Source organism: Bombina bombina, chromosome 1, assembly GCF_027579735.1.
Source record: "Bombina bombina isolate aBomBom1 chromosome 1, aBomBom1.pri, whole genome shotgun sequence".
Taxonomy (NCBI): domain Eukaryota; kingdom Metazoa; phylum Chordata; class Amphibia; order Anura; family Bombinatoridae; genus Bombina; species Bombina bombina.
Genome location: NC_069499.1, coordinates 133028595 through 133052429, shown reverse-complemented (window position 1 = coordinate 133052429; position 23835 = coordinate 133028595). Strand labels below are relative to the sequence as shown.

Genomic DNA, 23835 nt, shown 5'->3' with positions numbered 1-23835 from the left:
CAAGCGTGATCACTCTGGGGTGAGAACAGAGTGCGCTGATAATACTAGGGCCATGTCTGATACTGCGTCACAGCTTGCAGAGCATGAGGACGGAGAGCTTCATTCTGTGGGTGACGGTTCTGATCCAAACAGATTGGATTCAGATATTTCAAATTTTAAATTTAAATTGGAGAACCTCCGTGTATTACTAGGGGAGGTTTTAGCGGCTCTGAATGATTGTAACACAGTTGCAATACCAGAGAAAATGTGTAGGTTGGATAAATATTTTGCGGTACCGGCGAGTACTGATGTTTTTCCTATACCTAAGAGACTTACTGAAATTGTTACTAAGGAGTGGGATAGACCCGGTGTGCCGTTCTCACCCCCTCCAATATTTAGAAAAATGTTTCCAATAGACGCCACCACACGGGACTTATGGCAAACGGTCCCTAAGGTGGAGGGAGCAGTTTCTACCTTAGCTAAGCGTACCACTATCCCGGTTGAGGATAGCTGTGCTTTTTCAGATCCAATGGATAAAAAACTAGAGGGTTACCTTAAGAAAATGTTTGTTCAACAAGGTTTTATATTGCAACCCCTTGCATGCATCGCGCCGGTCACGGCTGCTGCAGCATTCTGGATTGAATCTCTGGAAGAGAACATTAGTTCAGCTACGCTGGACGAGATTACGGACAGGTTTAGAGTCCTTAAACTAGCTAATTCTTTCATTTCGGAAGCCGTAGTACATTTAACCAAACTTACGGCTAAGAATTCAGGATTCGCCATTCAGGCACGCAGAGCACTGTGGCTAAAATCCTGGTCAGCTGATGTTACTTCTAAATCTAAATTGCTTAATATACCTTTCAAGGGGCAGACCTTATTCGGGCCCGGGTTGAAGGAGATTATCGCTGACATTACAGGAGGTAAAGGCCATGCCCTGCCTCAGGACAAAGCCAAAGCTAAGACTAGACAGTCTAATTTTCGTTCCTTTCGTAATTTCAAAGCAGGAGCAGCATCAACTTCCTCTGCACCAAAACAGGAAGGAGCTGTTGCTCGTTACAGACAAGGCTGGAGACCTAATCAGTCCTGGAACAAGGGCAAGCAGGCCAGGAAACCTGCTGCTGCCCCTAAGACAGCATGAATCGAGGGCCCCCGATCCGGGACCGGATCTGGTGGGGGGCAGACTTTCTCTCTTCGCCCAGGCTTGGGCAAGAGATGTTCAGGATCCCTGGGCGCTAGAGATCATATCTCAGGGATACCTTCTGGACTTCAAATTCTCTCCCCCAAGAGGGAGATTTCATCTGTCAAGGTTGTCAACAAACCAAATAAAGAAAGAGGCGTTTCTACGCTGCGTACAAGATCTTTTATTAATGGGAGTGATCCATCCGGTTCCGCGGTCGGAACAAGGACAAGGGTTTTACTCAAATCTGTTTGTAGTTCCCAAAAAAGAGGGAACTTTCAGGCCAATCTTGGATTTAAAGATCCTAAACAAATTCCTAAGAGTTCCATCGTTCAAAATGGAAACTATTCGGACAATTTTACCCATGATCCAAAAAGGTCAGTACAGGACCACAGTGGATTTAAAGGATGCTTACCTTCACATACCGATTCACAAGGATCATTACCGGTATCTAAGGTTTGCCTTTCTAGACAGGCATTACCAATTTGTAGCTCTTCCATTCGGATTGGCTACGGCTCCAAGAATCTTCACAAAGGTTCTGGGTACTCTTCTAGCGGTCCTAAGACCGCGAGGAATTTCGGTAGCTCCATACCTGGACGACATTCTGATACAAGCTCCAAGCTTTCAAACTGCCAAGTCTCATACAGAGTTAGTACTGGCATTTCTAAGGTCGCATGGATGGAAGGTGAACGAAAAGAAGAGTTCTCTCTTTCTACTCACAAGAGTTCCCTTCTTGGGGACTCTGATAGATTCTGTAGAAATGAAGATTTACCTGACAGAAGACAGGTTAACAAAGCTTCAAAATGTATGCCGTGTCCTTCATTCCATTCAACACCCGTCAGTAGCTCAATGCATGGAGGTGATCGGCTTAATGGTAGCGGCAATGGACATAGTACCTTTTGCTCGCCTACATCTCAGACCTCTGCAATTGTGCATGCTAAGACAGTGGAATGGGGATTACTCAGATTTGTCCCCTACTCTGAATCTGGATCAAGAGACCAGAAATTCTCTTCTATGGTGGCTTTATCGGCCACATCTATCCAGGGGGATGCCATTCAGCAGGCCAGACTGGACAATTGTAACAACAGACGCCAGCCTACTAGGTTGGGGCGCTGTCTGGAATTCTCTGAAGGCTCAGGGTTTATGGAATCAGGAGGAGAGCCTCCTTCCAATAAACATTCTGGAATTGAGAGCAGTTCTCAATGCCCTTCTGGCTTGGCCCCAGTTAACAACTCGGGGGTTCATCAGGTTTCAGTCGGACAACATCACGACTGTAGCTTACATCAACCATCAGGGAGGGACAAGGAGCTCCCTAGCAATGATGGAAGTATCAAAGATAATTCGCTGGGCAGAGTCTCACTCTTGCCACCTGTCAGCAATCCACATCCCGGGAGTGGAGAACTGGGAGGCGGATTTCTTGAGTCGTCAGACTTTTCATCCGGGGGAGTGGGAACTTCATCCGGAGGTCTTTGCCCAAATACTTCGACGTTGGGGCAAACCAGAGATAGATCTCATGGCGTCTCGTCAGAACGCCAAACTTCCTCGCTACGGGTCCAGATCCAGGGATCCGGGAGCGGTTCTGATAGATGCTTTGACAGCACCTTGGACCTTCGGGATGGCTTATGTGTTTCCACCCTTCCCGATGCTTCCTCGATTGATTGCCAGAATCAAACAGGAGAGAGCATCAGTGATTCTAATAGCGCCTGCATGGCCACGCAGGACTTGGTATGCAGATCTAGTGGACATGTCATCCTGTCCACCTTGGTCTCTACCTCTAAAACAGGACCTTCTGATTCAGGGTCCATTCAAACATCAAAATCTAACTTCTCTGAAGCTGACTGCTTGGAAATTGAACGTTTGATTTTATCAAAACGTGGTTTTTCTGAGTCGGTTATTGATACCCTGATACAGGCTAGGAAGCCTGTTACCAGAAGGATTTACCATAAGATATGGCGTAAATACCTATCCTGGTGCGAATCCAAAGGTTACTCTTGGAGTAAGGTTAGGATTCCTAGGATATTGTCCTTTCTACAAGAAGGTTTAGAAAAGGGTTTATCGGCTAGTTCATTAAAGGGACAGATCTCAGCTCTGTCCATTTTGTTGCACAAGCGTCTGTCAGAAATTCCAGACGTCCAGGCTTTTTGTCAAGCTTTAGCTAGGATCAAGCCTGTGTTTAAAACTGTTGCTCCGCCATGGAGTTTAAACCTTGTTCTTAACGTTTTACAAGGAGTTCCGTTTGAACCCCTTCATTCCATTGATATAAAGTTGTTATCTTGGAAAGTTCTATTTTTAACGGCTATTTCTTCGGCTCGGAGAGTCTCTGAGTTATCAGCCCTACATTGTGATTCTCCTTATTTGATTTTTCATTCAGATAAGGTAGTTCTGCGTACAAAACCTGGGTTCTTACCTAAGGTAGTCACTAACAGGAACATCAATCAGGAGATCGTTGTTCCTTCTTTGTGCCCGAATCCTTCTTCAAAGAAGGAACGTCTTCTGCACAATCTGGATGTAGTTCGTGCCCTCAAGTTCTATTTGCAGGCAACTAAGGAATTTCGACAAACGTCTTCCCTGTTTGTCGTGTACTCTGGTCAGAGGAGAGGTCAAAAGGCTTCGGCTACCTCTCTTTCCTTCTGGCTTCGTAGCATAATTCGTTTAGCCTATGAGACTGCTGGACAGCAGCCTCCTGAAAGAATTACAGCTCATTCTACTAGAGCTGTGGCTTCCACTTGGGCCTTTAAGAATGAGGCCTCTGTTGAACAGATTTGCAAGGCTGCAACTTGGTCTTCGCTCCATACTTTTTCAAAATTTTACAAATTTGACACTTTTGCTTCTTCGGAGGCTATTTTTGGGAGAAAGGTTCTTCAGGCAGTGGTTCCTTCTGTATAATGAGCCTGCCTAGCCCTCCCGTCATCCGTGTACTTTTGCTTTGGTATTGGTATCCCAGAAGTAATGATGACCCGTGGACTGATCACACATAACAGAAGAAAACATAATTTATGCTTACCTGATAAATTCCTTTCTTCTGTTGTGTGATCAGTCCACGGCCCGCCCTGTTTTTTAAGGCAGGTAAATATTTTTTAAATTATACTACAGTCACCACTTCACCCTTGGTTTCTCCTTTCTCGTTGGTCCTTGGTCGAATGACTGGGAGTGACGTAGAGGGGAGGAGCTATATGCAGCTCTGCTGGGTGAATCCTCTTGCATTTCCTGTTGGGGAGGAGTTATATCCCAGAAGTAATGATGACCCGTGGACTGATCACACAACAGAAGAAAGGAATTTATCAGGTAAGCATAAATTATGTTTTTTTCTTTGCATAAATGTTTTGTAGATGATCTATTTATAAAGCCCATAAAGTTTGTTTTTTTAAAAATGTAAAATTTTGCTTATTTTTAAATAACATTGCTCTGATTTTATTTTTAAATAACATTGCTCTGATTTTCAGACTCCTAACCAAGCCCCAAAGTTTTATTTGAATACCGTCAGCTACCTTCTCCAGCTTGCTCCTGTTTGTGCAAAGGGTCTTTTCATATGTAAAAGAAGGGGGAGGGGGGGAGTGTCTTATTTCCCACTTGCAGTGGGCTTTCCAACTGCCTTTTCAACAGAGCTAAACTGAAAGCTTCTAAGTACGTTTTTAAACCATTTTATACTGGATTTTTATATCAGTATCTTTAAGTTGGCTAATTCTTTTATTACAGGCGCCGCTTTTCATCTTGCTAAATTAGCGGCTAAGAATTCAGGTTTTGCCATTTTAGCGCGTAGAGCGTTATGGCTTAAGTCCTGGTCAGCTGATGTGTCATCTAAATCTAAGCTCTGTCTATTTTGTTGCACAAGCGTCTGGCAGATGTTCCAGACGTTCGGGCTTTTTGTCAGGCTTTAGTTAGAATTAAGCCTGTGTTTAAACCTATTGCTCCGCCATGGAGTCTAAATTTAGTTCTTAGAGTTCTTCAGGGGGTTCCGTTTGAACCCATGCATTCCATAGATATTAAGCTTTTATCTTGGAAAGTTTTGTTCCTAGTTGCTATCTCTTCAGCTCGAATAGTTTCTGAACTATCTGCATTACAATGTGACTCACCTTATCTGGTGTTCCATGCTGATAAGGTGGTTTTGAGTACCAAGCCCGGGTTCCTACCTAAGGTTGTTACTTACAGGAATATCAATCAAGAAATTGTTTTTCCTTCTCTGTGTCCTAATCCTTCTTGTAAAAAGGAACGTCTGTTGCACAACTTGGATGTGGTTCGTGCTTTGAAATTTTATTTGCAGGCAACCAAAGATTTTCGTCAAACATCTTCTTTGATTGTTGTCTATTCTGGAAAGCGTAGGGGTCAAAAGGCTACGGCGACTTCTCATCCGTTTGGCTTATGAGACTGTTGGACAGCAGCCTCCTGAAAGGATTACAGCTCATTCTACTAGAGCGGTAGCTTCCACGTGGGCTTTTAAAAATGATGCTTCTGTTGAACAGATTTGTAAGGCTGCGACTTGGTCTTCGCTTCATACCTTTTCAAATTTTACAAATTTGATACTTTTGCTTCATGGCCCGTCCTGTCTAGTCAAGACAGATAGTATTTTTTTATGTAAACTCCAGTCACCTCTGCACCTTATAGTTTCTCCTTTTCTTCCTTGGCCTTCGGTCGAATGACTGGGGGGTGGAGTTAAGCGGGGAGCTATATAGACAGCTCTGCTGTGGTGCTCTCTTTGCTACTTCCTGTCAGGAAGGACAATATCCCACAAGTTAGGATGAATCCGTGGACTCGGTACATCGCAAAAGAAAGAAATTTATCAGGTAAGCATAAATTTTGTTTTGTAAGGCGGCTACCTGGTCCTCCTTACATACTTTTTCCAAATTTTACAAGTTTGATGTTTTTGCTTCTGCTGAAGCAGCCATCAGGAGAAATGTTTTGCAGGCTGTGGTACCCTCAGATTAGAGTCCGCCTCTCTTTTTTTCCCTCCCGTTAGCATTCCATGTACTCTAGAGCATGGGTATATGTTTCCCACAAGTAAGGTATGCAGCTGTGGACTCTTCCCATATTAAGAAAGAAACCATAAATTATGCTTACCAGATAATTTCCTTTCCTTCTGTATGGGAAGAGTCCATAGCTCCCGCCCGTGTTCTCCGATGGGTGGCCCTAAATTTAAATTTATTCTTCTGGCACCTTTTTCACCCTGATATTTCTCCTACTGTTCCTTTTTCCCTTGGCAGAATGACTGGGGTTATGAGGAAGTGGGGGAGGTATTTAAGCCTTATGGCTGGGGTGTCTCTGCCTCCTCCTGGTGGCCAGGTTCAGTATTTCCCACAAGTAAAGAATGCAGCTGTGGACTCTTCCCATACAGAAGGGAAGGAAATTATCTGGTAAGCATTTTTCTCCAACATTGGTGTGTCCGGTCCACGGCGTCATCCTTACTTGTGGGAATATCTCTTCCCCAACAGGAAATGGCAAAGAGTCCCAGCAAAAGCTGTCCATATAGTCCCTCCTAGGCTCCGCCCACCCCAGTCATTCTCTTTGCCGTTGCACAGGCAACATCTCCACGGAGATGGTTAAGAGTATGTGGTGTTTAGTTGTAGTTTTTTATTCTACTATCAAGAGTTTGTTATTTTAAAATAGTGCTGGTATGTACTATTTACTCTGAAACAGAAAAAGATGAAGAGTTCTGTTTGTGAGAGGAAGATGATTTTAGCAGCAGTAACTAAAATCGTTTGCTGTTTCCACATAGGACTGTTGAGATGAAGTAACTTCAGTTGGGGGAAACAGTTAGCAGACTTTTCTGCTTAAGGTATGACTAGCCATATTTCTAACAAGACTGTGTAATGCTGGAAGGCTGTCATTTTCCCCTCAGGGGGACCGGTAAGCCATTTTCTTAGTCTCAAACAGAATAAAGGGCTTAATATGGGCTATAAAACTGGTAGACACTTTTATGGGCAAAATCGATTGATTTATTTGAGCATTTTATACATGTTTATGTTTGAAATTCGCATTTATAAGCTTGGGGAACGTTTTTTAACGTCAGGCACTGAGTTAGACACCTTTCCAGTCAGGAAGGGCCTTCCCAGTTGTATGCTGAGCCTCATTTTCGCGCCATTACTGCGCAGTTACTTTTGAGAGCAAGACATGCAGATGCATGTGCGTGGATCTGAAAGTGGTTGGAAAAGTTCCTAGAAGTCTTCATTTGGTATCGTATTCCCCCCTGGGTTTGGTAAAGTCGCAGCAAAGGCTGTAGCTGGGACTGTAGAGGGGTTAAAACTTTAACAGGCTCCGGTTTCTTTATTTTAAGGGTTAATGCTCTGAAAATTGGTGTGCAATACTTTTAATGCTTTAAGACACTGTGGTGAAAATTTGGTAAATTTTGAACAATTCCTTCATACTTTTTCACATATTCAGTAATAAAGTGTGCACTGTTTAAAATTTAAAGAGACAGTAACGGTTTTGTTTTAAAACGTTTTTTGTACTTTCTTGACAAGTTTAAGCCTGTTTAACATGTCTGCACCTTTAGATAAGCTATGTTCTATATGTTTGAAGATCAATGTGTCTCCCCCTTCAAAATTGTGTGATAATTGTGCCATAGCGTCCAAACAAAGTAAGGACAGTACTGCCACAGATAGTAAAGTTGCCCAAGATAATTCATCAGATGAAGGGAGTAGACATAGTTCTACATCATCTCCTTCTGTGTCTATGCCAGTTTTGCCCACGCAGGAGGCCCCTAGTACTTCTAGAGCGCCAATGCTTATTACTATGCAACAATTGACGGCAGTAATGGATAACTCCATAGCAAATATTTTATCCAAAATGCCTGCATATCAGAGAAAGCGCGATTGCTCTGTTTTAAACACTGAAGAGCAGGAGGGCGCTGATGATAATTGCTCTGTCATACCCTCACACCAATCTGAAGGGGCCCTGAGGGAGGTTTTGTCAGATGGGGAAATTTCAGATTCAGGAAAAATGTCTCAACAGGCTGAACCTGATGTTGTGACATTTAAATTTAAATTAGAGCATCTCCGCGCACTGCTTAAGGAGGGGTTATCTACTCTGGATGATTGTGACAACCTGGTCATTCCAGAAAAATTATGCAAGATGGACAAGTTCCTAGAGGTTCCGGTGCACCCCGACGCTTTTCCTATACCCAAGCGGGTGGCGGACATAGTGAATAAGGAGTGGGAGAAGCCCGGCATACCTTTTGTCCCCCCTCCTATATTTAAGAAATTATTTCCTATGGTCGACCCCAGAAAGGACTTATGGCAGACAGTGCCTAAGGTCGAGGGGGCAGTTTCTACTCTAAACAAGCGTACTACTATCCCTATCGAGGATAATTGTGCTTTCAAAGATCCTATGGATAAAAAATTGGAGGGTTTGCTTAAAAAGATTTTTGTACAGCAAGGTTACCTCCTGCAACCCATTTCGTGCATTGTTCCTGTCACTACAGCAGCGTGGTTCTGGTTCGAGGAACTAGAAAAGTCGCTCAGTAGAGAGACTCTGTATGAGGAGGTTATGGACAGAGTTCACGCACTCAAGTTGGCTAATTCTTTTATTTTAGATGCTGCTTTGCAATTAGCTAGATTAGCGGCGAAAAATTCAGGGTTTGCAATTATGGCGCGCAGAGCGCTTTGGCTAAAGTCTTGGTCAGCGGATGTATCTTCCAAGACAAAATTGCTTCATATCCCTTTCAAGGGTAAAACTCTTTTTACAGTTCCAACGGCGGAACAGGGAATGGGATTTTACTCAAATCTGTTTGTGGTTCCCAAAAAAGAGGGAACTTTCAGACCAATTCTGGATTTAAAGATCCTAAACAAATTTCTCAGGGTTCCATCGTTCAAAATGGAAACCATTCAAACGATTCTACCTACAATCCAGGAAGGTCAATTTATGACTACCGTGGATCTAAAGGATGCGTATCTACATATTCCTATCCACAAAGAACATCATCCGTTCCTAAGGTTTGCCTTTCTGGACAAACATTACCAGTTTGTGGCCCTCCCATTCGGGTTAGCCACTGCTAGGGTCCCTTCTAGCGGTATTAAGACCAAGGGGCATTGCTGTAGCACCTTATCTAGACGACATTCTAATCCAGGCATTGTCTCTTTCCAAAGCAAAGGCTCATACAGACATTGTTCTAGCCTTCCTCAGATCTCACGGGTGGAAGGTGAACGTAGAAAAGAGTTCCCTGTCCCCGTCAACAAGAGTTCCTTTCTTGGGAACAATAATATTCTTTAGAAATGAGGATTTTCCTGACAGAAGTCAGAAAGTCAAAACTTCTAACCGCTTGTCAAGTTCTTTATTCTATTCCACGTCCTTCCGTAGCTAAGTGCATGGAAGTGGTAGGGTTGATGGTTGCAGCAATGGACATAGTTCCTTTTGCGCGAATTCATCTAAGACCATTACAACTGTGCATGCTGAAACAGTGGAATGGGGACTATACAGATTTGTCTCCAGTGATTCAAGTAGATCAGAAGACCAGAGACTCACTCCGTTGGTGGCTAACCTTGGACCACCTGTCCCAGGGAATGAGCTTCCGCAGACCAGAGTGGGTCATCGTCACGACCGACGCCAGTCTAGCAGGCTGGGGCGCGGTCTGGGAATCCCTGAAAGCTCAGGGGCTATGGTCTCGGGAAGAGTCTCTTCTCCCGATAAACATTCTGGAACTGAGAGCGATATTCAATGCTCTCAGGGCTTGGCCTCAACTAGCAAAGGCCAGATTTATAAGATTCCAATCAGACAACATGACGACTGTTGCTTATATCAATCATCAGGGGGGAACAAGGAGTTCCCTGGCGATGAGAGAAGTGACCAAAATAATAAAATGGGCGGAGGATCACTCCTGCCACCTATCTGCGATCCACATCCCAGGAGTGGAAAACTGGGAGGCGGATTATCTGAGTCGTCAGACATTCCATCCGGGGGAGTGGGAACTTCACCCGGAGATCTTTGCCCAATTAACTCAATTATGGGGCATTCCAGACATGGATCTGATGGCGTCTCGTCAGAACTTCAAGGTTCCTTGCTACGGGTCCAGATCCAGGGATCCCAAGGCGGCTCTAGTGGATGCACTAGTAGCGCCTTGGACCTTCAACCTAGCCTATGTGTTTCCACCGTTTCCTCTCATTCCCAGGCTGGTAGCCAGGATCAAGCAGGAGAGGGCCTCGGTGATCTTGATAGCTCCTGCGTGGCCACGCAGGACTTGGTATGCAGACCTGGTGATTATGTCATCGGTTCCACCATGGAAGCTACCTTTGAGACAGGATCTTCTGGTACAGGGTCCATTCGAACATCCAAATCTAGTCTCTCTCCAGCTGACGGCTTGGAAATTGAACCCTTGATTTTATCTAAGCGTGGGTTTTCGGATACTGTGATAGATACTCTGGTACAAGCCAGAAAACCTGTAACTAGAAAGATTTACCATAAAATATGGATGGTGTGAATCCAAGGGATTCTCCTGGAGTAAGATTAAAATTCCTAGGATCCTTTCCTTCCTACAAGAGGGTTTGGATAAGGGATTATCAGCGAGTTCTCTAAAGGGACAGATTTCTGCTTTATCTGTCTTGTTACACAAACGACTGGCAGCTGTGCCAGATGTTCAAACATTTGTTCAGGCTCTGGTTAGGATCAAGCCTGTTTACAGACCTTTGACTCCTCCCTGGAGTTTAAATCTAGTTCTTTCAGTTCTCCAAGGGGTTCCGTTTGAACCTTTACATTCCATAGATATTAAGTTGTTTTCTTGGAAAGTTCTGTTTTTGGTTGCTATTTCTTCTGCTAGAAGACTTTCTGAGTTATCTGCTCTGCAGTGTTCTCCGCCCTATCTGGTGTTCCATTCAGATAAGGTTGTTTTGCGTACTAAGCCTGGTTTTCTTCCAAAGGTTGTTTCCAACAAAAATATTAACCAGGAGATAGTTGTACCTTCTTTGTGTCCGAATCCAGTTTCAAAGAAGGAACGTTTGTTACACAATTTAGACGTAGTCCATGCTCTAAAATTCTATTTAGAAGCTACAAAAGAGTTCAGACAAACATCTTCTCTGTTTGTCGTCTATTCTGGTAAAAGGAGAGGTCAAAAAGCGACTTCTACCTCTCTTTCCTTTTGGCTTAAAAGCATTATCCGATTGGCTTACGAGACTGCCGGACGGCAGCCTCCTGAAAGAATCACAGCTCACTCTACTAGGGCTGTGACTTCCACATGGGCCTTCAAGAACGAGGCTTCTGTTGATCAGATATGTAAGGCAGCGACTTGGTCTTCACTGCACACTTTTGCCAAATTTTACAAATTTTATACTTTTGCTTCTTCGGAGGCTATTTTTGGGAGAAAGGTTTTGCAAGCTGTGGTGCCTTCCGTTTAGGTAACCTGATTTGCTCCCTCCCTTCATCCGTGTCCTAAAGCTTTGGTATTGGTTCCCACAAGTAAGGATGATGCCGTGGACCGGACACACCAATGTTGGAGAAAACAGAATTTATGCTTACCTGATAAATTACTTTCTCCAACGGTGTGTCCGGTCCACGGCCCGCCCTGGTTTTTTAATCAGGTTTGATTAATTATTTTCTCTAACTACAGTCACCACGGCACCCTATAGTTTCTCCTGTTTTTTCCTCCTGTCCGTCGGTCGAATGACTGGGGTGGGCGGAGCCTAGGAGGGACTATATGGACAGCTTTTGCTGGGACTCTTTGCCATTTCCTGTTGGGGAAGAGATATTCCCACAAGTAAGGATGACGCCGTGGACCGGACACACCGTTGGAGAAAGTAATTTATCAGGTAAGCATAAATTCTGTTTTTTTAACATATTTTTTTCCCTGCTCTTATATTTTGCTCTTTATTTCTTTTCCTACCTTTTTTTGCCTGGCTGTACGTCAGACTACCATAGAGATGGGAGGGGTTATAAAGAGCTCTTGGGTTTTGGGAACCTTTGCCTACTCCTAGTGGTAGGTTATGTTATTATCAGGAATTATAGATTGTGGACTCTTACCACCATGAGACTCTTGCCACCATGAAATAAATGAATTTATCAGGTAAGACTAAATGTTTTTTGTTTCAGACAAAGCATACAATTTAAAAAATATATATATATTTTCTTTCCTAAGACATGGAGAGTCCACGAGGTCATTCCAATTACTAGTGGGATATTCACTGGCCAGCAGGAGGAGGCAAAGAGCACCACAGCAAAGCTGTTAATTGTCACTTCCCTTACCCATAACTCCCAGTCATTCTCTTTGCCTCTGTCAATGGAGGAGGTTAAGTTCGGTGTCTGAAATATTTGATTCCTTTTCGGGTACTTTTCCCTGCAAGCAAGGATTTGGGTTTAGCTGGGTCCACGTCAATCTGTTGAGTAAGAGTAGTGGTGGCTTTTAAGCAGTTAGAAAGTGGTGAGGTGGTCCTTGCTTGATTTTTCCAACATATTGTTGCCCTTGGTATAGAAAGCCAGAGTTGGTTACTCTTTTCTTTCTTTTTCTACAGATCTCTAATAATAGTATGTGTCCTGTCACGCCTTGTGAGCTGTCTTCCTGCCGGACAGCTTAATATGCAGGTAAGTGCTTTTGTCTTCTAGGTCTTGGAGACTTACACTTGAGAAGAATTTCCTGCCGAATTTATTTGGGACATATTTAATCCTTTTGGAAGGATTTTATTGTGCAGTGTGCAGGCACTTAGTTTATGTGTGGAGACTAAGGGGTTACCTTCCCATACGGTTTATGGGATGTCTCCCCTGAGGCTGTGTATATGACTTTTTAGTTCATGGGACCTTTATTGTATTAGGAATGTGATAAAAAAAAAAGTTACTGCACAGATATCTTTAAATTGTACATTTAAACTCATCTTTTCGACCTTTGTTTTGTAATCGGCAGTTTAACAAATACTAAGATCTAAAAATAGGGCGCTTTTAGTTTACTGCGCATCTTAATTCATGCGGATCACGTGACTCCTCCCTTCTCTTCCATCTGAGTTCCTGAGGGCAGCGGCGCCATTTTAAACAGCTCCTTGGTGTCGGATCGTTTATCCATCGATGGTGTTAAGCTTACTAGATTTTTTTTTATCAATTTGGGATTGATGGGTCAGTTAGGGCACCTCAGTCGATCTGATCATTGTTAATTTGTATCATGTGTCATTTTTATTTAACAAGGGTTTTCTCCTAGTCATTTCTTTATTTTTGGGATTCTTAGTGGGCCAAATTGTTTTACTATGGACAATGAACAGGGGTTTGCTCCTAAGGATAAATGTTTGTGTCTTGAGGCCCAAATTGTTTTACCTATGCAATTTTGTTCCCCATGTTTAGAAAAGACTTTAAAAAGGAAAGATAAACTTTTGGTTTCTGAGCCTCATGTCTCTCAGGATGATGCTTTTCAGGCAGTGCCACAGCTTTCTCCTCAAACATCCCAAGTCTAAATGGCTACACATATAGTGCCCTGCAATTCCTCTCAGCCTCCTGGAGGAGTTTATTTACCATCAGATTTTGCTGCACATATATCTTCAGCGGTATCTTCGGCTTTATCTGTTTTCCCCATGTTAGGGAAGTGCAAGAGGAAATCTAAGAATTCTAAGTGTAAGGTGTCTGTTCCGTCTGCTGCTACACAGGTTGCTCTCCCTCATAAGTCTGATGAGGATACCTCGGTAGCCTCTGAGGATGAAATCTTAGATTCGGATATTATATTTCCTTTGTCTGACTCTGAAGAGGTAAACTTCAGATTTAAGCTTATACACCTCCGTGTACTATAAAAGGAGGTACTGGCTACCTTGAACGACTCAGATTCTTCTGTCGCTGTCAATACTAAAAAATCTAGTAAGCTTAACAAATACTATGATGATCCTTCCTCTGTGGAAGTTTTTCCTCTTCCAGACCGTGTGACGGAGATTATTACACAGGAATGGGAGAAGCCAGGGTTACCTTTCTCCCTGTCTCCCGTCTTTAAAAAGAGTTTTCCTGTTGCGGACTCCATTAGAGATTCATGGCGCACAGTGCCTGAAGTAGAAGGGGCTATTTTTACTCTGGCTAAGAGAACTACGATCCCTATTGAGGATAGCTGTTCCTTTAAAGATCCCATGGACAAGAAGCTGGAGGCTTATTTGAAGATGTATGTTCATCAGGGTCTTCAATGGCAACCTGCAGTTTGTATGGCCACAGTAGCAAGTGCAGCATCTTATTGGTGTGATGCCTTGTCTAAATTAATTTTAGAAGAAACTCCCTTGGAGGAGATCCAAGATAGGTTTAAGGCACTCAAATTAACCCTATTTATTTTATATCTGATGCTAACATGCAAATCATTAGACTGGGAGCCAAGAAGTGTGGCTTCACTGTTCTAGCCCGGCTCTGTGGCTTAAAGGGACAGTCAACCCAAAAATTACTGTTACTTATTTAGATTAGTTAATTAACAATCTTTACATCAAGCTCTAGCCCAATTTTCATCTAAATAAACTTTATTATTACACTTACTAGATCTCATCTGGCCGTTTTGAAATGGCCACCTGACTCCTCCTCCTCTGACGTCTCCCAAAAGCTTGAACTGCAGCACTAGTACAGGATCCTCTCGTCCCTGCACGCTCCTTTCATTCAGTTAATTGAGACACTCATATGGCACCCCCCCCCCCCTCACACTGTCTCCCTTCACTTTCTTTCAGCAGAATGTTCTGTCTGCACTAACACACCCACACGCTTAGCAGCAACGAGATACACTAGAGATATAAATCTCTAAGATGTCACAGTAGTATTCCCACAATAAAAACGTAACTGTGGATACAAACATCTATTTAAAAAGCATCCCATTTTTATACAAAAGTAAATCAATATACGCTCTCACTAAACTAAACACAGCGGTAGTGTATGCCCAACCGTCCATCTATTTACATAACAAACCCTAAGCCATTCCACATACACCAGTGCTTTTCAGTAGTGAACGATCCCCAACCACCACTGCTGTGGTGAATCTGAAGAGAGCTGTGAGAATCTGAAGTTCTGGCTTTTGGGGCTCTTTTTTAACAGCAGTGGTGGTTGGAGATCGTTCACTACTGAAAAGCACCGGTGTATGTGGGAACGGGTTTGTTATGTAGCTAGTAATCTTTTGTGAGGCAATGGAGAGGGGAATGGATGAATTATATTTCAATCTGGCACCACCAGGGTCGAAGTTATACCCTGGAATACATGTCCCAAATGTTGTGAGGGTGGGAGATTCAAACGTAGCCAGAGTCGCTAGGATGAGAAACATAGGAGCTCTATTAATTTTGGTCTTTGTTTCCAATTCCACTATTACAAATCAATATCTATATTTTGTACAATAATTCTCCAACAATCTTTTTTTATCTGAATAATACACCGGTGCTTTTCAGTAGTGAACGATCTCCAACCGGTGTAAGCACCGGTGTATTATTCAGATAAAAAAAAGATTGTTGAAGAATTATTGTGACCAGAGCTAGCAGGTAGGGGATTGGGTGACCAGAGAGGGAATGTGTATTATGCTAACAAGAGCACATAACCTTCTGATAAGGATTGCTCTAGTAATAATTATACTACCAAGAAGTGTATTGCTCACAAGCTGTGTGCACGTTAACAGTGTAATTATGGATATGTCTGGGTGCAGAGTGTACCTTGCTGAGAATGGAAGTGTCACTGTGCTGCAAAACAGGTAAGTAAAACCAAGTATTGACACTCAAATACTTTACTTACCTGTTTTACTTGTTTTAATGTATGCTCTTGATAAAGACGTGTAATACGTTGAAACGCGTTGAGAAAATAAAACCTTTTATCCTTTGTTGAAAGATTGTCAAGATCTTGTTTTGCTGTGCTGAGCTGGAATCTCCTTATTTATGGAGTAAGTTACTACATTTTTTTTTCAATTATACACTGGATACTTTTGTCATTTGGGTCTCTATTCATTTATAGTCCACTTTTGGAAAAACCTGAAAATTCAGTATTTGACTCCAGGAACCTGTGGACTCTTGCCATCTGACGCTACGTTCCCTTTCAGCTGTTAAGATTCATCTTATGGAGTGAGTATACTGCACCCATATTAATTGGCTTCAATATATGCATCAAGCCTTTTTTCTCTTCACTTACTAGAGAAAATCATTCAATAGACCAGCGCCATCTACTACTACTATCTCTCAGGGAATTGCGGTGGCGCCTTATCTGGACGTCATATTGGTTCAGGCACCATCTTTTCAACAAGCAAACTCTCATACAGAGATCTTGTTTTCTCTTCTACGTTCCCACGGATGGAAACTGAATCTGGAGAAGAGTTCCCTTGTTCCAGCTACAAGGGTTTGTTTCTTAGGGACCATCATAGACTCCCTATCTATGACAATATTTCTGATGGAGGTCACAAAATCCAAACTTCTTGCCTCTCTCTACAGTTTACTTTTTTGGCCATCAGTGGCTCAGTGTATTGAGGTAATTGGTATGATGGTCGCTTCCATGGACATCATTCCTTTTGCTCGATTCCATTTGAGAGCTCTGCAGTTATGCATGCTCAGAGAATGGAACGAGGAGACCATTCAGATCTGTCTCAGAGAATAAATCTGGACCAGTTGACAAGAGACTCATGGTGACTTTCTCAGGATCACCTGTCTCAGTGCACATGCTTCTGGAGACCCTCCTGGGTGATTGTGACCACGGACGCCAGCCTGCTAGGCTGGGGAGCAGTCTGGGACTCGTTAAAGGCACAGGGCCTATGGACTCGGGAGGAGTCTGCTCTCCCCATAAACATCTTTGAGTTGAGAGCGATCTACAATGCTCTAATGGCTTGGCCTCAATTGTCCTTAGCCCGGTTTATCAGGTTCCAATTGGACAACATCACCTCGGTGGCTTACATCAACCACCAGGGAGGAACTCAGAGTTCCTTAGCCGTGAAGGAGGTGGCACGGATTATTCAGTGGGCGGAAGCTCACAATTGTTGTCTATCTGCCATCCACATTCCAGGAGTGGAAAATTGGGAGGCGGATTTCCTGAGCAGACAGACTTCTCATCCCGTGGAGTGGGCTCTCCATCCGGAGGTGTTCTCCAGGCTAACCCTCAAGTGGGGGGGTGTCCTGGAGTTGAATCTGATGGCATCTCGTCAGAACGCCAAGCTTCCAAGGTACGGTTCAAGGTCAAGAGATCCATAGGCTGCTCTGATAGATGCTCTGGCAGTTCCTTGGGATTTGGGTCTAGCATACCTGTTTCCTCCGTTTGCACTCCTTCCATGAGTCATTGCTTGTATCAAACAGGAGAGAGCGTCTGTAATTATAATAGCTCCTGCATGGCCTCGCAGGATCTGATATGCAGACCTAGTGAAGATGTCATCTCTTCCTCCTTGGGGGTTTCCTCTGTGGAAGGACCTTCTAACTCAGGGTCCCTTCCTCCCTCCAAATCTTGTTTCTCTGAAGCTGACTGCTTGGAGATTGATTGCTTAGTTCTGGCTAAGCGTGGGTTTTCTGAGTCGGTCATAGAGACCATGATCCAGGCCCGCAAGCCTGTTACTCGTAATATTTAACATAAGGTATGGCGTAAATACCTTTATTGGTGTGAATCAAAGGGCTACTCTTGGAGTAGGGTCAGGATTCCTAGAATTTTGTCCTTTCTCCAGGAAGGCTTCTTTAAGGAGAAAGGTTCTTCAAGCGGTGGTGCCTTCTGTTTAGGCCTTCCTGTCTTGTTCTCCCTCCCTATTCATTCACTGTCCTCTAGCTTGGGTATTGGTTCCCACAAGTAATTGGAATGACGTTGTGGACTCTGTCTTAGGAAAGAAAATAAAATTCATGCTCACCTGATAAATTTCATTCTTTCCGGACATGGAGATTCCATGACCCCACCCTTCAGATTAGACAGTTATTTTTTTTACTAAACCTCACCAAGGGAAGTGACACTTAACAGCTTTGTTGTGGTGCTCTTTGCGGCCTCCTGCTGGCCAGGAGTGAATATCCCACTAGTAATTGAAATGACGTCATGGACTCTCCATGTCCGGAAAGAAAGAAATTTATCAGGTAAGCATACATTTTATTATCTAGTAATAACAGATAAGGTGTTGATTTCAAACTGATGCAATTTTTCTTTGTTGCGCAGCTACAGTAGGACAGCCACAGAATGGAATGGTTCGTATTCAAAATCTGTTAGTCACAAGCAGGAACAGATGAAAACAAATGGTGAAGATGAGGGCCAAGAGGAGGACGAGCATGAAGAGGAAGCGCCTACAATTAGCAAATCATGTAAGATGGAATTTAATCTAGTTTTGTGTACTGTTTTCATCTGATTTTATCGATATATGTATGTGTGTGTTATGTTTTTCCCATCATGCTATAAGACTGCACACATTTACTTGTTAATCTTGTTGAGACTGGCTGAAGTTGAAAAGTCATAATTAATATACAGAATTGCCAATTGATGTCACTGGCAGATTCTACTGGAAGAAAATAAGCTTTTCACAGGTTTTTTGTTTTTTAGGGTTATATTATTTCTTTCTCCAAATAAAAAAAAGTTGAATTGTAGCTTTAAAGTGCTCTACTGGGAACAAACAACAGCTCAATAGCTTGTTCTATGGTAAGTTACCACCTAGGAGCAACCTCTTTTAGCCCAATTGTGCTTTTCACAGAGGAGAACTTTCCTGTATATCAGTCTGATCCCACAGAGTAAGGTCAGTCTAGACCCAAAATACCAGGCAATCTTCCTCTGAACAAGTAATATGACAACCCCAGACAATCATTTCAGCCTTCATTGGACCTAGTTGGTGAGGTCCAGTCATGTTCCTCTAAGCAAATTGGGCAAGTAGTCCATGTCTGGTTTCCCCCATCACCCTTAGGGAGACTTCCCCAGGGTCATAATACAAATGCATACGTAAAGAGAATTGTAGATTTTTGTTTAAAAAAAACTCTTCATTTTAAAGCTACAGGAAACTCAATTTTTGGTCTTTCATGATTCTGATAGAGCATGCAATTTTAAATAACTTTCCAATCCCTTTGTATCACTTGTTGAAAAGTATACCTAGGTACACTCAGAAGCTGCTGTTGGGTGGCTGCACATATATGCATCTTACCTTTGTATTTCAGTTTACTCCAAACTTACTCTTCAACAAATGATATCAAGAGAATGAACAAATTTAAATACTTGAAAAAATTGGAAAGTTGTTTAAAATTGTATGATCTATCTGAATCATGAAAGGAAAATATTCCTTTAATTTTGACTTTTCTGTCCCTTTAAAGAAAAAAATAATAAATTGTGAATTCTGAGAAGACTTCTAATGCATGTGCCTTTTTAGAGCAAATTATTAGAAACATAGCTTTATAATCATTTTTCAAATCCATTATCTTATAAATTTTAAAATACAAGTAGAATTGGAAGCAATTATGTGGTTTGGACTTATCCTCACTGAAAAGGGAAAGATTTGAAGAATTACACTTCAAACATGCTATGTTCTGCCCTGCTTTTTAGAAGAGAACTGTTTCCTCTCTATAGTATTTTTGGTGGAAATATGATTTGGATGACTTGATAAACTGTCTATTTCAGGGGCATATTATGGCCTAAGCCAACAAGGCCGGTGCCTAGGGCTGCAGATTTGGGAGGGGCAGCACATCTGTCCTATCTGCTCTCTAAAATCCAGCACACAGTACAGTGAGCAATAAAGTGCAGGCTTTTACAGAGAAGACAAAGCACGTGCGCTGATTAAGGTTGCTCTTCACAGACAGTGCTCCTTTAAACCGTTGCTTCATTTAGAGCCGCCGACATTTTTGCAGTGGAAGCGTTCTTGTTGAGAAACTTGCACAAGACCTTGTACCAATATGCTGCCTCCCCTTGTCAGCTGTGGTGAGTCTGCGAGCGCAGTGCTTATTGCAAGTCTTAGTAACTGACAGACTGGATGCGTCTGTGCACTGCTTAGATCAGCTTGTGATGTCAAATCATAAACTCTAATAGCAAGCTTTCTCTGCATTCATGAACACACAGAGGAAATAGTAAACCGACACTTAAAAAGTTTCATTACTTGAATGATTGTAATTACTCTATATTGCATGTGAAGGGCAGTGATTGTTTCAAAGTGTATTCTTCTTCCCTCCCTTCCTCTCTCCCTTCTTTCCCTTTCTCCCTCCCTCAACTCCCTTCCTCCTTTAACTCACTCCCTTCTTTCTCCTACATTGGTGTAATCGGCCCACGGCTTCATCCTTACTTGTGGGATATTCTCAATCCCTACAGGAAGTGGCAAAGAGAGCACACAGCAAAGCTGTCCATATAGCTCCCCTCAGGCTCCGCCCCCCCAGTCATTCTCTTTGCCGCTCTAACTAGTAGCATCTCCACGGGGGTGGTAAAGAGTATGTGGTGTTAGTTGTAGTTTTTATTTCTTCTATCTAGAGTTTGTTATTTAAAAATAGTGCCGGCTTGTACTATTTACTCTGTAGCAGAAAGTGATGAAGATTTCTGCTGAGAGGATTATGATTTTAGCACCAGTAACTAAAATCCATTGCTGTTCCCACGCAGGACTGTTGAATACCAGAGAACATCAGTTGGGGGGAACAGTTTGCTGGCTTAACTGCTTCAGGTATGATCAGTCATTTTTCTAACAAGACCATGTAATGCTAGAAGACTGTCAGAAATTCCCTCAGGAATAGGTAAGCCATGTTTCTTAGACTCTGTATAAAATGATGGCTTATATTAAGGGCCCTATGCTGGTTGACACTATTGTGGGCTTAATCGATTGCTTTTTAGCATGTTTTCAGTATAAATAAGGTGTTTTTTCAGATTTTAAAACACTTTTGGGGTTTAATTTGCGCCTGGCACTTATTTGGACACCTAATCTAGTCAGAAAGGCCCCTCCACTCTGGAATGAAGAGGGAGGAAGCCTCATTTTCGCGCCTCAATTGCGCAGTTATTTTGACTTGGCAGTTCATGCAGCTTCACGTGGGGAGTCCAGAGTCTTCAGCAGGGACTTCAGAGAGGCTTATTTCTTACTTAAATAATCCCTAAGGAAGGTAAAAGCCACAGTAAGGCTGTGGCATTGTTACTGTAGTGTTTTAATCGGTTAACTGCTGTTATTAGCTCCGGTTTGGGCATTAAGGGGTTAATTGGTCTTAAAATTTATGTGCAATCTTTTCAAAGCATTAAGACACTGGTGAAAATGTCATTAAAATCGGATGCTTATTTGATGGTTTTTTGATGTTTCAGTAATAAAGTGTGCACTTTTATTATTTAAAGACACAGTAACGTGTTTGTCAAAAATAATTTTTATTGCATTGAAGTTCTGTTTAAGTCTGTCAAACATGTCTGACCCTTCAGATAGCCTATGTTCTGTATGTGAAAAGGCCAAGGCGGTTCCCCCATTAAATTTATGTGTGAAGTGTGCCATAGCATCCAAACAGCTTAAGAACCGTACAATCACGTTTAAAAAAGTAGCCCAAGATGATTCTTTAGCTGAAGGTAGTGAGGATAGCTCGCTATCCCCTCCTTCTGTGTCAACACCAGCTATGCCCGCGCAAGCGATGCCCAGTACATCTGGCGCACCAATTACTATTACTATGCAACAGTTAGCAGCAGTAATGGATAATTCTCTCGCAGCATTTTTATCCAAACTGCCAGCTTTTCCAAGGAAGCGTGATTGCTCAGTTTTAAATACAGATAATGAGCAAGCAGACGCAGAGGATAATTTATCTGTAGTGCCCTCACATCAATCGGAATTAGCGGTGAGGGAGGGCCTGTCTGAGGGAGAAATTTCTGACACAGGAAAAGTTTCTCAACAGGCAGAGCCTGATACCATAGCATTTAAATTTAAGCTAGAACACCTCCGCGCCCTACTTAAGGAGGTCCTAGCTACACTTGATGATTGTGAACCTTTGGTGGTTCCAGAAAAATTGTGTAAAATGGACAAATTCTTAGAGGCCCAGTACACACTGATGCGTTTCCGATACCCAAGAGGGTGGCGGATATAGTGACTAGGGAGTGGGAGAGACCAGGTGTACCTTTTGTTCCCCCCCCTATATTTAAGAAAATGTTCCCCATTGTTGACCCCAGAAAGGACGCGTGGCAGACGGTCCCTAAGGTAGAGGGGGCAGTTTCAACACTAGCTAAACGCACGACTATACCAATAGAAGATAGTTGCGCTTTCAAAGATCCTATGGATAAAAAATTAGAAGGTTTGCTTAAGAAAATTTTTTGTTCAACAAGGGTTTCTTCTTCAACCAATTTCTTGCATTATTCCTGTAACCACGGCAGCGTCCTTTTGGTTTGAGGAATTAGAAAACTCGCTCCAGAAGAGACTTCTTATGATGAAGTCATGGACAGAATTCACGCTCTGAAGTTGGCTAATGCCTTCATTACAGATGCCGCTTTTCAATTAGCTAAATTAGCAGCGAAAAAATCAAGTTTTGCAATCGTAGCGCGCAGAGCGCTTTGGTTAAAATCTTGGTCGGCGGATGTGTCGTCCAAAACAAAATTGCTTAATATTCCTTTCAAGGGTAAGACCCTATTCGGGCCAGGGTTGAAAGAAATTATCTCGGATATCACTGGAGGAAAGGGCCATGCCCTCCCACAGGATAGACCTTTCAAAGCTAAAAATAAGACTAATTTTCGTTCCTTTCGCAATTTCAGGAACGGACCTGCTTCTACCTCTACAGCCACTAGGCAAGAGGGTAACGCATCCCAGCCTAAACCAGCATGGAAACCATTGCAAGGCTGGAACAAGGGTAAACAGGCCAAGAAGCCTGCTGCTGCTACCAAGACAGCATGAAAGGTTAGCCCCCGATCTGGGACCGGATCTAGTAGGGGGCAGACTTTCTTTCTTTGCTCAGGCTTGGACAAGAGATGTTCCGGACCCCTGGGCACTAGAAATTGTCTCTCAGGGGTATCTTCTGGAATTCAAGGACTTTCCTCCAAAGGGAAGGTTCCACATGTCGCGCTTATCTTTAGACCAGATAAAGAGACAGGCGTTCTTACATTGCGTAGAAGACCTTTTAAAAATGGGAGTAATACACCCAGTGCCAACAGCAGAACAAGGGCTGGGTTTTTACTCAAACCTGTTTGTAGTTCCTAAAAAGGAAGGAGCTTTCAGGCCAATTCTGGATTTAAAAATCCTAAACAAATTCCTCAGAGTTCCATCATTCAAAATGGAAACCATTCGGACAATTTTACCAATGATCCAGGAGGGTCAATATATGACTACCGTGGACTTAAAGGATGCGTACCTGCATATTCCTATCCACAAAGATCACCATCAATTCCTGAGGTTCGCCTTTCTGGACAAGCATTACCAGTTTGTGGCTCTTCCATTCAGATTGGCCACTGCTCCCAGAATTTTCACAAAGGTGCTAGGGTCTCTTCTAGCGGTGCTAAGGCCAAGGGGCATTGCAGTAGCACCTTACCTAGACGACATTTTAATACAAGCGTCGTCCTTTCACAAGACAAAGGCTCATACGGACATTGTTCTAGCCTTTCTAAGGTCTCACGGGTGGAAGGTGAACATAGAAAAGAGTTCTCTGTCTGATTCTTAGTCATAGAGGTTTCTCTGACTCAGTGATTAATACTATGTTGCAGGCTCGTAAATCTGTGTCTAGAAAGATTTATTACCGAGTCTGGAAGACTTTCATTTCTTGGTGTTCTTCTCATAAATTCTCTTGGCATTCTTTTAGAATTCCTCAGGATGGTTTGGATAAGGGTTTGTCTGCAAGTTCTTTGAAAGGTCAAATCTCTGCTCTTTCTGTTCTTTTTCACTGAAAGATTGCTAATCATCCTGATATTCGTTGTTTTGTTCAGGCTTTGGTTCACATCAAGCCTGT

The 23835-nt window shown here is 42.8% G+C and overlaps 1 protein-coding gene across 1 annotated transcript in view; it reads left to right on the top strand.

Annotated features, from left to right (window-relative positions):
* WDHD1 (WD repeat and HMG-box DNA binding protein 1) overlaps positions 1-23835 on the top strand; it is a 463259-nt gene that overhangs the window by 296780 nt on the left and 142644 nt on the right. The window contains exon 20 of the mRNA XM_053697606.1: positions 18149-18291. Within this exon, the coding sequence (XP_053553581.1) occupies positions 18149-18291 (143 nt within the window). The remainder of the gene's footprint in view (positions 1-18148; positions 18292-23835) is intronic.